The sequence below is a fragment of the Microtus pennsylvanicus genome, chromosome 4 (genome assembly GCF_037038515.1).
Source record: "Microtus pennsylvanicus isolate mMicPen1 chromosome 4, mMicPen1.hap1, whole genome shotgun sequence".
Lineage (NCBI taxonomy): Eukaryota > Metazoa > Chordata > Mammalia > Rodentia > Cricetidae > Microtus > Microtus pennsylvanicus.
This window is the reverse complement of record NC_134582.1, coordinates 70,757,936-70,775,925: the sequence shown is the minus strand read 5'-3', so window position 1 is coordinate 70,775,925 and position 17,990 is coordinate 70,757,936. Positions and strand designations below refer to the sequence as shown.

At 38.2% G+C, this 17,990-nt stretch overlaps 1 protein-coding gene across 3 annotated transcripts in view; it reads right to left on the bottom strand.

Annotated features, from left to right (window-relative positions):
• The window catches only part of Usp14 (ubiquitin specific peptidase 14), a 43,995-nt gene that overhangs the window by 24,084 nt on the left and 1,921 nt on the right, over positions 1–17,990 (bottom strand). For 2 of the 3 annotated variants that reach the window (XM_075969333.1, XM_075969334.1), the window contains exons 2-5: positions 14,190–14,335; positions 12,284–12,316; positions 7,486–7,589; positions 893–951 (exon numbers count right to left, since the gene is read on the bottom strand). In XM_075969333.1, the coding sequence (XP_075825448.1) occupies positions 893–951; positions 7,486–7,589; positions 12,284–12,316; positions 14,190–14,335 (342 nt within the window). Of the gene's footprint in view, positions 1–892; positions 952–7,485; positions 7,590–8,777; positions 8,883–12,283; positions 12,317–14,189; positions 14,336–17,990 lie in introns of all 3 variants that reach the window. The other variant, XM_075969332.1, reaches the window with a different exon arrangement.

Here is a 17,990-nt window from a genome sequence, read left to right as displayed (position 1 = left end):
CTACTAAAACTTATTTCTGTCACCTCTTAATGTCACTCCCAGGAATTTAACTAACAGAATCTGCAAACAAAATAACGACACAAAAAAATCCAAAGGTCTGGCCTGGGGAGAGGACCCAGTCAATAAAGTGTGTACCATGAAAGTACAGGAGCCTAAGCTCAACTCCCAGAGCCCATTAAAAAAGCTGGAGACAATAGTACACACTTCTCATTTCAACCACAGAGAGATGGGAACAGGGAGACCCTGGGTTCCATGACCACCAAGACTTGCCTAACTGGCAAAGTTCCAGGCCAATGAAAAATAAAAGATAAATGGCTCCCAAAGAACACCCAAGGCTGACCTCTGGCTCCACGTGTACTAATACACAACACACAAAAATGTGACTACATGCACATACACCAAACAAACACCAGAAGGGAAGTTTATTCTTTGAAAGACAAGGAAAAAATGTATTTGGTTTGTAATCTGCATACATTTCAAGTTATTTAATGTAAGGATAAAGATATTCTATATAAATGAAGTGACAGACAAAAAAGAAATTCGTTGCTATTTGTTTGTTCATTTTTTTTTACATAGGCCTGGCCGTCCTGAAACCTACAGAGATCCATCTACTTCTGCCTCCTAAGTGCTGGGATTAAAGGCTTCGGGCACCAGGCCCACTACTGCCACCATTTTTTTTTTTAAAAATCTCACCTGGAGAGATGGTTCTGGGAGTAAAGTACCTGCTGACAAGCCTGACATGAGTTCAATTCTCCCAGGACCTATATGGTCTAAAGAGAGAACCCACTCACAAAAGCTGCCCTGACCTCTACACGTGCACATGGACACACACATACACACATGTAAGTAACATTTACTGAATAGGACAGCCCCTCTCAGTATACGTACTGACCTGCAGTAATATACTGTGCTGAAGCCATTTCCCCTGAAGCTCTCAAGGCACCTGCATACCTAGGAACATTAAGTATAAACAAACATAATTAAATTCATCCTGAAATTTAAATGAGAAGAAATTAAAAGAACTTATTAGGATACTGTTGAATTCAAATTTCTCAAAGTATTTTTCCCATTCTGACCTTATTCATGTAAGCACAATGGACCTTCAGAAGCTATTAAACTTAAAAGCCACATACTTAGAGTCATTACTCATCGAACATAACTCAGGCACTAGCAGGCCAATGTTCTAGTAGAGAGTACCTACTTTCAGCATTACTCGTCTAACAACGTTCTAGTACAGAGTATCTACTTTCACTTTCAGCTTTATGATCCTCAGTTAATTTACAATAGCACAGAACATGAAACATCGAAAGGAAAAAAATCCAACCATGGTCACTGCTCACATATTACCTCATTATATAGAATCTCAATCCCCACTTACTGATAAATTCTCTATGGTAAAACATGGCTTTTCTACTACATTCACTAGAGTCTCTAATAATATCTCAGAGAAGAGACCAGTCAGAATTACCCGCACAATCAACCTTGACAAACCTAAACTTTAGGTCGAATAAAGAACTAAACCAAAAATGAAAGCCTACATGATCTGTCTGCATTCCAGAACTGCAAAGTAACCCGAGATATGAAGTTGTCAGAGGTACTTAGAGAGAATAGGATTTTTAGCTGGAGAAATAAAATGTTCTAGGTTGGCAGGAAAATAGATCACAACGCATTTGCATCTGTCAAAACTAATCAAATCCAACAAGGAAAAAAATAAACGACAAAACCAAACAGTGTGGTATGTGTCCCTACAGGTGTAAAGTATGCCTCAATTTAAAAACATAAAAGCACTTTGCTTACTTCAATAGGATGAAGGAAGCCACCAAAGAGATGTTAAATTCCTCCAACTCAAGGGCTTTGCTTTCCTGCCATCTCTTTATAATTTTTTGAAACTATAAGGTTTTTGTTTGAAGTTTTTGTTTTGTTTTTTGTTTTTTAAATTTATAGAGTCAGATGGAGTGGAGGGCAGGAAACATCTTTAAGACTACTTCAGATTCTCAACGAAATCAAAGCAGGACTAATTTACAAAACGAGAGCAGAGCACAGGAAGTGAACCAGCCAGTGAAGACAGGTAAGTGGCACAATGAAGTCTGTCCCAAAACATAACTTTTAAAAAAAAATATTTATTTATTTATTATGTGTACGATGTTCTGTCTGTGTGTATGCCTGCAGGACAGAAGAGGGCACCAGACCCCATTACAGATGGTTGTGAGCCACCATGTGGTTGCTGGGAATTGAACTCAGGACCTTTGGAAGAGCAGGCAATGCTCTTAACCTCTGAGCCATCTCTCCAGCCCCCAAAACATAACTTTTTAAAAGTAAAATGCAGATAAAAACATTAGAAGTACGAAAAAATGATCTAAACATTTTGGGCTGGAGAGATGGCGTAGCAGCTTAGAGGTCCTTTGCAGAGGACCCAGGTTCAATTCCCAGCACCCACATGACAGCTCAAAATCATAACTCTAGTTTCATGGGATCCAATGCCCTTTTCTGACCTCCAAGGGAATCAAGAACACCGATTGTGCAAACTACATGCATGCAGGCAAAACACTCAAACATAAAATACTTCAAAAATCATTAAAAAAAAAAATCAAACCCGAAAGTTCTAATTTAGTCAAATTTAAAGTACTTAATTTAGTACCATAGTTAAAAAAAAAAGTAAGTAAACGCTCAGATTCTAAGAACATTTAGGAAAAGAAAAAAAAAGAAAAAACCTAAAACTACTAACAAAAAACGAAACAGCAACCACTCTCAGACCAGAAAGGCCTATGAAACTCTGAGAAATAACTATTAACCACTGAAGAAACAATTTTGACCCAGGATATTTGCACCAAGAGAAATGGGTTAAAAAAAAATAGTATTTTGAAAAAAAATCACAAAAGGCTTACTGTGACTGTATCAGGCCATATTTCTAAGTAAAAATAAAAGAGAAAAAAAGTGCTAAAGATGAAATAACTACCAGTATCAAGTACTAAATAATTTGTTCATATTTTCATTAAAAATCTTTCAATAAAGGCTCCCCAATCGCCATCATACAAACAGCTCATTATCATATTATTATAATGTGTGTGTGCACATGTGCACGCACACACATGTGTGTCACAGAAGAGGGAAAACAACTGTCGGGCATCAGTTTTCCCCTTCCACATATGGGTCCTGGGTACTGAACTCAGGACATGCAGTAGGCATCTTTACCAACTGAAAAATCTCACTGGCCCCCATGGCATTTTTTTTAATGATTCATTTATGTTATTTCATGGACATGAGTGTTTTGTCTGCATATATGTATGTGCACCACACACATGTGTGTCTGGTACCTACAGAAAGCAGAAGAGGGTGTCAGCCCCTCTGGAACTGAAGTTACATATAGACAGCTAGGAGCTGCTATGTGGATGCTGGGAAAGTGAATACAGATCTTCTGCAAAAGCACTTTAGCAATTAAGTGCTCTTAACTGCTGAGCCATCTCTCTAGCCTCTACTATTTTTTAATTTATACTCACTAAGAAGAGATTTACAGACAAATTCATAGGTTCTCAAAGCATATGACTTTTATTCACTTGTGTGATGGAATATAAAAACAAAGTTTTCGTTCTTTTTTTAAAACTATCCTTCAACTGTAGGGCCCAGCCATGTCAAGCTCAACAGAGGCCTGAGTTTCAGATTACCTGTTTCCAGGAAAGACCACAAACTGAGACCACCCAGGCACCACCAGGAATGAAGAGGAAAGGACCTAACGTTCGTCCCAACCATTGTACAAAGGATCATCTAACGTCTATTAGCCTGCACACATCTATTCCTTTTCACCAAGACAACCCTAGACAAATGCCACCAATCAGGGGTCCTAAACCTGAGAAATCCCTCAGTCCAATCTCTGTTGTGATAAAAGAAAAACCCACCCCAACTGAATTTGAGGCTCTCTGATCGTGCCAATGTGTTGGACACACAGACACCCCAAGTTCAAACTTGAATAAAGGCTCTTTGCTTTTACATACAAAATTTGGTCTTGTGGTAGTCTTCTAGAGGCCCCAGCAATCTGTGCACAATGGTATAATGGAATATAAAACAAAGGTTTTGCTCTTTTTTAAAACTACCATTCAACTAGCATAGTTAAACCTTAACCTGAAGGGAACAAAATTAAAAGCATATAAACTGTTATTAACAAAGCTACTAAGACAACTAAATGAGTTAGAACAGTTTGACAAACAGTGCTGGAAGATCTATATTACCTATATACAAAAAGAGATGGAGTAAGAACACATCTACCTCCTACCATACATGCAAATTAACAGGAAAAATTTCTCTTCCTTGAAAAAGGAAATGTGGCCAGGTGTGATAGCTCACACCTGTAAGACCAGCAGAGGTAGAGGCAAGTAGATTCCTGTAAATTTCAAGACCAACCTGGTCTATATAGTGAGTTCCAGGAAAGACAGAGACCCTGTCTCAAACAAAACAAAACAAAAAACATAGTATAAATGTTGGCAATGTTATATTACAGAGTTCATTTCTAACATAACACCAGAAGAGATAAAATGAGAAATTAAAATTCAACTACATTAAAATATGATTTTTAAATTTACTCTGTGTGCACTCATGTGCTGCACTGCACACATGAGAATCAGAGGACTTTCAGGTGTTCACTCCTTCTACTTTGCTGAAGAAGGGGCTCACAGCATACTTCAGCAAGCTAGCTTGTCTGTCTTTGTGCCTCCCACGTGGCCTTAAGAGTGCTGGATTACAGATGCATGCCACTGTATCTGGTAATTTACATAGGCTTCAGGGACCAAACTCAGGTTATCAGGCTTGCATATCAACCATATTTGGCCACTAAGCCATCTCCCTAGCTCCTACATTAAAATATTTTTTAATGTGCTGGAAACAGACTACCCACAAAGTTAAACAACTCAGAATACAGAAAAAAGTACTTATAAATTATCTAGTAAGTCAATTTAGAATATATTTTAAAAACAATTGAATTTTTTTTAAAGGGGGGGGCAAATAACTCAAAAACAGGCTAAGAGGAATGGGGAGATGGCTCAGTAGTTAAGCACACTGACTGCTCTTGCAGAGGACCGGGGTTTAATTCCCAACACCCACACTGCCGCTTACAGTGTCTGTAATTCCAGTATCAGGGGACCCAACACTGTAATGTTCTGTCCTGTTACTTTAAGAGACAAGCCCCACCCACTCCCCTCCGTTCTGCAGAGGCAAGAGGATCTTCCTTCTGCTTCTAGCATGTGAGTTCTCTCTCTGCCCTGTCTCTCTTCGGAAGAGGTGGCTCTTCTATCCTATCCCCATCCGTCCCCCTTCCCTTTCCTTCCATAACCCACTAAATACTCACTGTGCATAGCATGCCTATCCATCTCTGTCTCTCACCTGCCAAGGTCTCTCATCCACAACCTCCACCGGCCTGACCCAGAGAGGCCTCAGGTGGTGGGACCCAGCTGCCCCTTTTGGACTGCTGCCACCCCTCGGAGAATGGCACCATCTTATCTAAACCATTACAAATACCCATGACAAAACACCAAAAAACATAGATAGATAGATAGATAGATAGATAGATAGATAGATAGATAGATAGATAGATAGATAGATATAAGAATATATTTTAAAAAACAAGCCAAAGATTTAAATAGACATTTTCAAAACATACAAATGTCCAATAAAGACCTGAAAAGATGCTTAACATCATTAGACATTAGAAACATAAATGAGACTATCAATCAGTCACCACTTTACACCTGTAGGCTAACTGCAATCAAATTCAGATTGTAACAAGTACTAAACAAAGGTGGAGAAATTAAGAGTCCTTTTCCACTGCTGGTAAAATGTAAAATGGTGCAGCATCTTTGCAGAAAATTTTGTTTCTCAAAATCTTATGACTAAACAACCCATTCCTAGGTTCAAAAACAAGAGAAATGAAAACGCTGTCCAAATGTTTGTACATGAATACCTGCAGTGGTTGGAATGAGAAACATCCCCCATAGGCTCATTTATTTGAGACAAGAGTCCCTAGTTCGTGGTGCTTTTCAGGCAAGTTCCAGACTTGCTGAGTAAGTAAGTGCATCATTAGGGGTGGCCTTTAGGAGTCTACAGACTTGTACGACTTCCTATTTCCACCCTGTTTCCTGTGTACAATAAAGGTGATCAGCCAGTTTCCTGCTCGCAGTCATGCCTTGCCCGCTGTCATACGTTTCCCACCATTACACCACCATGGGGTATCTACCATCCTTTTGGAACTGTAAGCCAAAATAAATGTGGTGGAGATATTGCAAGCTTCAAGGCCCGCAGAGAAATAAGGGAAGAATGACACTCAGGGTCAGCACGGTAACAGGTGCTGGGTCAAAACATCCAGAGTCCGTCTGCAGGATTTACTTTTCTTAAGCACAGTAAGAATTTGGGAGAAGGTTTCCAAGTGACAGCTATCACAACAAAGTTTTAAGCATAGCTGCACAGAAGCTCCCTACAAGGTAGCAAAGCACCTGTGAACTTTACGGTAAGAATGAGATCTATTGGTTGATAAACAGAGCTAGGACTGAGGTAGGATTTGCAATAAGCATAAGGACAGAGTCTATTGGTGGAGGATGCAAAGTACATGGGACCACATAAGGACAGGTTCCCTTCACTGAAAGGCAAAGTATAGGATTCCGGTCTAAACAATGCCCCAGATTTGGGGGGATTTAGGAGGCTGGCTCATAGAGTGGCAAAAAAGATCACCCAGGTTAGACAGCATCCACTCCAGCATTTTCTTCCTATGAAAAGTGTCTTAATAAATCTTGTTACTCCAATGCTTTCTTTAAGCTGCACCTCCTATACAAGCCCTTTCTCTTCCTTAAGCAGAGGGTTTAGTCACAGGATTCTATAGCAGCATTACTCATAACAGTGGACACAAGCCAAATGCCTACCAACAAAATGAATAAAGAAAATTTTATATGTGTATACCATGAAACAGTAAGAGTAATACATGTTTCTGCATGCATGAACCTTTGAAATATTATGCAAAATGAAGAAAGTCAAGTGGAAGACCACATCTTATACGATTATATGTATATGAAAGGCCCCTAATGGGCAAATTTATAAAATAGAAAGTAAATTAATTGCTGAAGATGGGTGGAAAAATAAAAGATGTGACTACCAGTGAGTACACATGTCCATTCATTCATTCATTGGAGACAGGCTCACTATGTAGCCCTGGCAGGTCTGGAACTCACATACAGAACAGCCTAGCCTTAAACCCAGAGATCACCCTGCGTCTTCCTCCTGAATGAATTAAAGGTGTGCACTACCATGCCTGGCCACATTTCTTTTCTTAAGAAAGGGAAGGTTTTCAAAGCAGTAACAGTCATACAATTCTGTGAATAAAAACCATGGGTACATGAAAAGTGACCTGGTGTAATAAGTGTCTCAATGAAGATGCTATGAAAGTAGGGGCGCTCATTCAAAAGTGAGCCACCTTTACTCAGAGACTAAACCAGTTCTTTTCAGTCTTACCTTTTAAGGGCATCTTTGAGTTCAGGCACAGAACGAATACACTGAACTGTAGCATTCATGTAACAAGTGTTACCAAGGTTTGTCAATCCACATGGTAACTCCATCTGATAAAAGGGGATGGAGTAGGATTAACACATTTATAAAAGGACATAACATACATAAATCACAAAAGTTCACACTCTGAGTCAAGAATCATTTACCAGCCCTATCAACTAATATTCTACCTTCACACTAAAAGTGTTCTTTCATTTCCCTTAACAGAAAACTTTTACTTGTATCACGCCAGCAACAATTCTGTTTTAATTCTTTTCTAAAAAATAGGGGCACAGCCTATCAGTTCTACATCTTTTCTAGAAAATAGGAGCACAGTCTATCAGTTCTACATCTTTTCTAGAAAATAGGAGCACAGTCTATCAGTTCTACATCTTTTCTAGGCTTGTAGGAAACGTGCAGTAAAAAGACTTCAGAACAAATACACAAAAACAGACAGACAAATGAGCTGGGCTTGGTAGTGCATGCCTGCAATCTCAATAGTCAGAAGAAAGGCACATCATAAATTCAAGATTGAGCAACACAGCCTATTCCCAAATTCCCTTCACTTCCAAAACATGTAAAGTAGTAAGTGTGTGTCTATTTTAATTTGACAAGTCTTGACCATTTTCTATATTGATTTTGCATATAATAGATTTTGCATTTTGGAATAGAAGCCAGGTCATAGCTCAGTGGCAAGGTACTTGCTTTAGCATGTCCTCAGTTTGATCCTCAGTACCATTAAAAAATATATATATATAAACTATATTTAACATGGAAGGTATTAAGAATTTAAATATCCTATCATTTAAACTTCTCTTTGATCCTGTTTTCTCATAAGTAGTAAATATTTCAATAGAATTATCTTCCCAATACATATCTACTATATGTCGATATATGTATATTTGTGTGTGTATTATATAACACCTCCATCTGTAAAACAGTCTTTAATATTTCATAGCTTTGAAGTATAAAAGCATAAGCCCTGAATTAGGAATGTTACATTTAATAATAAATAGAAATTAAGCTTAAGTTAAAACCACATGTAAATGAAGGAAAGCTATAATAATCAAAGTATACAATATCAAGGAACTCCTGAGTTTTATGATGATCTGTCTAGGGGAAACATTAAAATTCTGCTCATTGCTAACACACATCAATGTTAGTAATTAAATCAGAGCCTTCAGATACTACTTTCTGGAAGGCATCTTAATAACTGTCCTTCAAAAAGTAGTGACCCAACATAAACTCTGGTGTCTTACAGCAGTTGCTAACTGTTCTTCTGTCATGTCTTCTACGAAGACAGTTTTAGCTGAGGGTTCTTCTGGAAGAGCATCTGCTGACCCCATCATTAGTACAGTCATTCCCTGTTACAAAAGAAATAAATTCAGGAAAATACTTAAAAGTTGACAATGTTATGTTCAATAAAGGGAAACTCAAAAGAACTCATACTACAGCATGGTTCTACTAGCCAAAGAAAGGTAAATCTACATAAAACAGATTCATGGCAACCTAGCCCTGGTGGTAGCTAGAGGGAGTGACTTTAAATGGGCCTGTGTTTCTTTAGTAAGATGAGCAAACTTAGAACCTTAAGAACATCTATGAGCTTGGCACCACAGCACTTGGGAGGCCAAGGTCTGGGCACCCTGACTTCTAGTCCAGTCTGGTCTCCACAGTTCCAGGACATTTTGAGACCCTGTCTCAAAACAACAACAATAAACCAATGACTGGTCCAACTGAAAACCCACACTATGAAAGGGAGCCCATACCTGATACTTCCTGGATGGCCAGAAACCAGAGGCTGGATAGTCCAGAGACCCAGGACAGAACCAAACATGAATAAAGTCCATGAATGATTCCTAATAATATTCTGTTATACTCCTAGATTGATACCTAGTCCAGCTGTCATCAGAAGCTTCATCTAGCAACTGATGGGAGCAGATGCAAAAACCCATAACCAAACATTAGGTAGGGCTCAGGTAACACCAAGGAAAGGGATTTTAAGAGCCAGAGAGGTCAAGGACACCACCAGAACACAGTCCACAGAATCAAAGCAAGGCTCATAGGGGCTCACAGAGACTGATATGAAAATCAGAGCGCCTGAATGGGTCTGAGGTAGGTCGTCTGTATATATGTTAAAGTCGTGTAGTTTGGTATTCTTAAAGGACTCCTAACAGTGGAAATAGACTAGCAGCTGGACGGTGGTGGCACACGCCTTTAATTCCAGCACTCAGGAGGCAGATGCAGGCGGATCTCTGTGAGTTTGAGACCAGCCTGGTCTACAAGAGCTAGTTCCAGGACAGGCTCCAAAGCTACAGAGAAACCCTGTCTAGAAAAACCAAAAAAAAAAAAAAACTAATTAATTAATTAACTAAAGACTAGCCAGGTGTGGCGGCACAGACCTCTAACCCCAGCACCAGGAGGCAGAGAAAAGAAGATCAGTTCAAGGCCATCCTCCACTACAGACAGAGTTCAGGGCCACTCTGAGCTACTTGAGACACTATCTCTATAAAAATTAAGATTGACATGCCTCATGATCATACATCTAGTTGCTCTTGTACCAGCTGTTCCAATGCCTATAATTTATCTTCAGCTAGAGGCCACTGTTTGATCCATATTGGCTTCTCAGTTAGCCATTTTAAAGGTGGGGCTGCTGGTACCTCTAAAGGTTTGCTATTTGCTGTATGTTCTTGTACAGCCTGAATGGCTGGTGACCTTTTTCCATAATACCTCATCATATCCTTCCCAGAATTATGAGTTCCTGAAACTATAGGAATGTTAATCTGGGTATTCCATTGCTGTAGCAGGTCATGGCCCCATAAATTTATTGCAATATTGGCTATATATGGCCTTAGTCTTCCTATTTGCCCTTCAGGCCCTATGCATTCAACCCATCTTGTGCTTTGTTTTACACGAGGTAGGGGTCCAATTCCCAGAAACTGAACATCTACCTCTTGAAGAGGTCAATTTGGATGCCAAGATTCTGGAATAATGATACTTACATCTGCAACTGTGTCTAATAAGCCTTCAATAAAAATGCCATTTATACAGACTCTTTGGTCTTTGATCATTAATAGAAGTCTGCCAGAGTATACATTTACTCTGTCCTACTGGATTTTTTGACTCATCATCTGACTCATCATCTGAAACTCAGGTTTCAGATTTAGCTGCAAAGATTTACCATGGATCCAATTGCCAACTCCCTTTGTAATTACTTTCACAAGAATGAATATTTTTTAATATCTCAGTTTTAATGTCCGAACATGCTAAATATCAATGGACAAAAACCCATAACAACACACTGGGGTTTACTGCACATTTTTTCTTTGACACAGAGTCTTATTCATTATGTAGCTCTGACTGATCTGGACCTTCCAGAGATATACCTATGTCTGCCTCCAGAGTGCTAGAATTAAGAGCATTTATACCATACCAAACAGACACACACTCTTCATTCTATTTCTGAGGCTGAAGCAAGACTGCCTGAGCCAGTTCAGAGCCAACATGGGCAACATTTAGAAATACTGGGTGGTAGGGGTGGGTGAGACTCAATGAGAGCACAGTTGGCATGTACCTCAGTGGTGAAGAGCTTGCCTAGCATGCACCAGACCCACAGTCCCATCCCCAGCACCAACGAGAGAGGATGGGTGATAAGTAACAGTGAAATTGAACAAAGCATTAAAAAAAAAATCAGATGATCATTTTAACAAACAGAAAAAGGACTTAACAGCATTTAACAGTCATTCATAATTTTAAATCTCAGTGAATTAAGATAAAATGTCCACTCTCACTGTTTTCTATTTAACAGTATACTAAAAATTCTAACAAGAATTTAGGAGAAAAAAACAAAACCGGAAGTAATGACGACTAAAAGGGCAAGAGTAAACTCATTATTTGCAGATATTATTCCTGTGTATGCAAAGACCTCAAAGCAATCTCCAAAACCATTACTGGAAGAATCAAGTGTTAAAATCACAGAATAAAAAAAAAAATAGAAAAAAGAAAATCAATTATATTTTTAAACACTAGTCATGAACACTAAAAAACAATTTTTAAAAATATTGTTTTCAACAGCAACAGAATATTAAATTCTAGAATGTGGAGCTGGAGAGATGGCTCAGCAGTTAAGAACACTGGCTGCTCTTCCAGAGGACATGGGTTCAACTCCAGTTCCTAGGGATCTAACACTCTCACACAGACATATATGAAAACAAAAGACCAATGCACAGAAAGTGAAGATGAATAAAACCATTTATAAAAATTCTTAGAATCTAACAAAGTCAGGCAAAGTCTCTATACCAAAAAATTACAACTCTGCTATAACAAAATAAATACCTAAACAAAATAGGAAGCATGCCATACTCAAAGACTTAGTACTCAAATGTAGATTCATTTTCTTTAAATTGACCTAAAGATCTATATAATTTTCAAACAAAGTCAACCTGAAGAAAATGATTTCTTCTAAAATTACAAATGAACTCAAAAATATTTTAAGAGGAAAAGTGTAGAGAATTCACAGTACCTTATTTCATACAGACTTATTTGCTTTTGTTATCAAGACCACATGATACTACTATAACTTTAAGCCACTAGATCAATGAGACAAGAGCTCATAGACAGACCTGTATTTGATTTTCAATAAAACTTAAAAGAATTATAAATAAATGATGCTGAGTAACTAAAAATACACATTTAAGAAGGGCTCTTAGGATTTATTTTGGTGAAATAACAGGGTCATTTCATTGCAACGAGTGTTCTTAATACTTACATTTTTTATTTTGATGTTTCCCCAGTCATCGTCCTATTTCAAAAACAAACAAAAATGTTTAACCACCTCTGCACAATTATTAAATTTGAAGCTACCTCAAATTAAAATTTACATGCTTGTCCCAAACTAGAAATTCAATCCAGACCAGCATGACTTTACATCACAAACTTCAATGTCTTTTAACTTAAACTTCTCTGATGCTCTGTTACCTTAGTTTTAAAATATTAATAATATACATTGGAAAGAAATGGAAAAATCATAAAAGTCTGGTATAGGAGATATACACAATAAATGTTAATTATTATTAATCACCGTTTTAAATTAGTATTTTCTGCTATAGTACAAAGTAAACTAAAGGACACAATTCAGCACAAACTAGTTATCCAAGTCCCTGAAGGCCAAAGATAGAATTTAGGAAGTAAACAAGTTCTCCTCAATATCTATTCCTAACAAACAGGGCAGGCAGGCAGTTCTTCCAGAATGCCACATCAAACCCAACAAAAATATTTTTCTGCTATTCTATTCTTATGTGGTATTATAAACAATAAAAGAAAAAACTCATCATTTTGTGGCCCCTCATCAAAGGCTGCTAATCTTGAACTCTCATTATAGAGTTTGTGTGATCATTACAGAGGAACAAGAGGGGAAATAGCTTTTCTCTCCTTTTAAATAAGCATTTTTATCCTCCCATCTCTAGGTGGAAGTTAGATAACAATGAATTTTTTTAATGTGCTTTAGTGTTTTTTGCCTGTATGTACATTTGGTATGAGGGGTTCCAGATGCCCTAAAGTTACAGACAGTTGTGAGCTGCCATGTGGGTGCTGGAAATTGAACACTGGTCCTCTGGAAAAATAGCAAGTATTCTTAACCACTGAGCCATCTCTCTAACCCCCACAACAGTTAATTACTCTTCTTTTTTCCTTTTTCTTTTTTTTTGGGGGGGGGGTGTTTTGGTTTGGTTTTTTTGGTTTAGTTTTTCAAGACAGAGCTTCTCTGTGTAGCCCTGGCTGTCCTGGAACTTACTCTGTAGATCAGGCTAGCCTTGAACTCAGAGAGATCTATCTGCCTGCCTCTGCCTCTTGAGCACTGGTATTAAAGTAATTACTCTTAAGAGAAAAATATTTTTCTTTAAAATGTAGAAAAGGGAGGGAAAATGTATAAGTGGCCCATTATTTGAAAACCAGGGCTTTGATGAAGATGTTAAACTAAATTTCAACATTCATATACATTATAAAAATATATACTATGGTATTTAAAAAAAACAAATTACCCATACTGTTGCATTTTTATTATTCTATAGTTTATGTGTATGAATGCATACCTGGTATCTTGGGAAGTCAGAAGAGGGCATGAGATCCCCTAGAACTCTAGTTACAGACAGTTGTGAGTCCCCAGGTGGGTGCTGAGAGTCAAATCTGAGTCTTTTGCAAGGCCAACAAGTGTTCCTAACGACTAATCCATTTCTCTAGCCCCTGGTTGTGTATTTTTAACACATAAAATTTTCCATCTCTGTACATGAAATTATCAAAGATATGCAAATCCATTTTATGCTAGTCTACAACAAAAATAAACATCTTCATAGAAAAATCAAACATAATTATAAGATTCTATAGTCCCAACCACTGGAGGTATCTACTGAAAAAAATTTTAAATGACACTTTGCAATATTATATTTTGAAATAGACATGATGTTTCTCACATATAGAACACCACTAGAAAGGGTTTAAACAGGAGGCAGAGGCAGGCAGATCTGTGTGTTCAAAGCCAGCTTGATCTACCTGGGGAGATTCAGGCCAGTCAGAACTACATCATAAGATCATGTCTCCAAAAATGTACATTAGTAATAATCATAGTGTCTAGTATTAATTATATAAGCAGTATTAATAAAATTTTAGATCACTTTTACCTTCAGTGTTCCTCCTTTCACCATAACTTTTTGTCTGGCTGGCTGGACTCCAGTCAGTGCAAAAAGCTGGGCCTTGAACACCATTGGAGGTTCATCAGTATTCAATTCTACACCTTCAAATTTCTCCTTTCCCCATTTTACTGTAACTGTAAAGAAAAACATAATTATTTTTCACTTACATACTTTTAAATTTATAGACCTCAAAATCAGAAAATACTTAGGGAATAACTCTTAAAGGTGAAAATATGCCAGGACCTACCATTTAGGAGATAGAGACAAGCCATCTTTGTGAGGCCCAAGCCAGTCAAGACTACACAGAGACCCTGTCTCAATCCCAACCCTCCAAAAGGAAAAGTCAAAATATATCCTTCATTGTTTTATTTCCCAAATGAGTAATGTACATGCAATGGACCCAAAACAAAATTTTACTGGATCTAATTTGGTTTCTCATTATATAAATAAAGCATGCTGAGAGCACAGTTCAGTGGTACAGCATCTGCCTAGCATAGAGATGACATGAGCTAAATTCCCAGCACTGCAGGATAAAAGAGGGGGAGGAAGAAGGAGAGGAGAAGAAAGGGAGATAAGAAAGGAAGGAATGGGACAGGGAGCAGAGGGGAAAGAAGAAACTTGAGAAGTTGATTGATTCATGTCACAAAATTGGTTATTAACTATCATCCAAGTATTCTAAATTATACATCAATAAGTTCTGTATATCAAGATGAACCTCTGATCCCACTGAACTATCTCCCAGAATAAAGTTCCCAGCCTTCAGGATGTGTTAGCTTAAGAACCATTTAAAGCAGTGGTTCTCAACCTCCCTAATATTGTGACCCTTTAATACAGTTCCTTATGTTGTTCTGAGCTCCCAAACATAAAATTATTTTCGTTGTTAATTCATAACTATAATTTTACTACTGTTATGAATCATAATGTAAATATCTGTTTTTCGAGGGTCTTAGGCAACCCCTGTGAAAGGGTCAAGACCCACAGGTTGAGAATCACTTACTTACAGCAATAGACACTGCTGGAACAGAGAGTCCGAAAGACAAAAGAGATTGTGAGAAAAAAAACAATCTCAGCAAGCGGTGGTGGCGCACGCCTTTAATCCTAGTACTGGGGAGGCAGAGGCAGGTGGATCTCTGTGAGTTTGAGGTCAACCTGGTCTACAGAGCTAGTTCTAGTTCTAGGAAAGTCAGGGCTACACAGAGAAACCCTGTCTCCAAAAAGAAAAAAAAATTGAGGGAAGAAAAGAATACTGAAAACAGGGTAAGGAATTATAATTCAGGCTGAGTATGTAGTTGCACACTCAGGAGGTGAATTCTTGGGCCCATGAGATGGTTCCGTAGGTAAAAGCCTGATGTTTGGCTTACAAGCTTGATGACCCGCATTCGATTTCCAGATCTCAGTGTAGAAAGGTAAAACCAACTCCCAAAAGTTGTCTTCTCAAAATCTATGCCTGCACATGCAAACTGGCATGTGTGCGTATGTGCGCACACATGCACCATTCTTTTTTAAAAAGTATTATACTTCTAAATTATAAGAAAGGTGTATGAAAAATGAAAGGTTGTTTCCCAAGCAAAGAGATACTCAAGTATTCAAAAATATCCAAAGAAATGTTGGCTACATATGTTAGCTATGGTCTCCCTGCCTCCATTATTTGGAGTTTTGAGGTTTAAGTTTTAGCGTATAGCTGAGACTGGGCTCAAACTGGCAATTCTCCTGCCTCAACTTTCTGAGTACACATGCCTGCAAGCACAAAATTTTAAAAGTCTTTTAACTTTTTATTACATTTTACTTATTACTGAGCATATATGTTTATGTATGGGGTGTGTAAGCTATTGCAAGCATGTTAAGGTCACAGGATAACTTGCATGGGTTGATTCTCTCCATCCACCATGTGGATGGGTACTGGGGATGCAACTCAGATCGCACAAACACTTTTACTTCACTGTTCCTGCCCTACTCCCCGCCACAAATGTTTCTCATGCCGGTTACTGAGGGTATAAAAAAACTAGAATCCTGTGCACTGCTGGTGTGAACATAAAATAGCAGTTGCAATGGAATAAACAGGAACTACCTCAAGAAAAAATTAAGCTAGGTAGTGGTGGCGACCACTTTCAGTCCCAGCACTCAGGAGGCTGAGACAAGAGAACCTGTGAATTGGAGGAGGCCAGCCTGGTCTATAAAATGCAAGTTCCAAGACAGCCAGGATTATATAGAGAAACTGGCTCAAGAAATAAAAACAAAAAAAGCATGGCTCAACTTCAAATAGCTAACTTTTGAAATATGTAAACAATAAAACTCAAGCAAATACACTGAAAACTGAGTCTTTTCAAAAATGGAAATTTCAAAACAAATTCCAGCTTCTAGAAATCAAAACTTTAATTCCTGACACAGACTCCACTTCTAAACTCTATCAACAGAGTATGCTAAAGCCAGATTTAATGAGTCCAGAGAAAAGGCTCAGGAGATAACAGCACTTGTTGCTAAGCCTGACAACCTGGGTTCAATCAGACAATCCACATGGTGGAAGAAGAAATCAATTCCCATGACCACCAAACACACTTTGCATGCACACCCACCTCATACAGAATAAATAAACATTGATTTAATAATAAGTACATTACCCATCTTTAGAGAGAATCTAATATAGAGATGATGTGATAGTTATAATGATGTTTATTATAAAGATTAAAGGCTCAAAGAACAACAATTTTCTTTTTAAGACATGGTCTTACTATATAGCCCTGACTATAATTTGAAGTGTAGACCAGCTTGGCCTTGAACTCACAGGAAGATTCTGCCTCCCAATGCTGGGATTAAAGGTGTACACCACCACACACACAACTAAACAAAAGTCTTGAGTAAGGAAGTATTATTTATTGTTCTGTTTGATCTTGCTTTTTTGAACAGGGTCTTCCTGTGTAGCCTACATTGTACCCAAATTTACTGTCCTTCTGTCTCAGTGCTTCAAATGTTGAGACTAGAGATATGAACCACCATAACCCAACCAGGAAAGATTTCTTGAAGGAATTATTAACTTTTGAATTATCACTGCCAACTTTTGAGTTGAATCTCAAAGCAAAGGTCAGAAGTATTCTTAAAACAGACAAGGAAAACAAAAATTTAGCATGAGTTCTGAAATAGCAATAATTCCTAGAGTGTATTAGAAAGTAGCAGAGAAAACTGGAAGCTATTAACAAGGGTGAAGTGGAAAAGGCAGCATATGGCCAGGCAGTAGTGGTGCATGCCTTTAATTCCAGCACTCAGGAGACAGAGGTAGGCCAGCCTGGTCTACAGAGCAAGTTCCAGGACAGTCAAGGCTACACAGAAAAACCCTACATCAAAAAAAAAAAAAAAACAGAAGAAGAAGAAGGAAGAAGAAAAGAAGAAGAGGAGGAGGAGAAGGGGAAGGAGAAGAGAAGGAAGAAGAGAGGGAGAGGGAGAAAAAGAAGAGGGAGAAGGGGGAAGAGGGAAGAAGAAGGATGAGGAAGAGAAGAAGGAGGAGGAGAAGAAGAAGAGGGAGGACAGGGAGGAGAGGGAAGAGAGGGAGAAGAGGAAGAAAAAGGGAAAAGGAAGAAGGAGAAAAGAGAAGGGAGGAGGGAGAAGAAGGAAGGAGGAGGAGGAGGAAGAGGAGGAAGAGGAAGAGGAAGAGGAAGAAGAAGAAGAAGAAGAAGAAGAAGAAGAAGAAGAAGAAGAAGAAGAAGAAGAAGAAGAAGAAGAAGAAGAAGAAGAAGAAGAAGAAGAAGGGTAGCATATGGCACACTGAAACATACACATGGTCTTTTATGGTATATG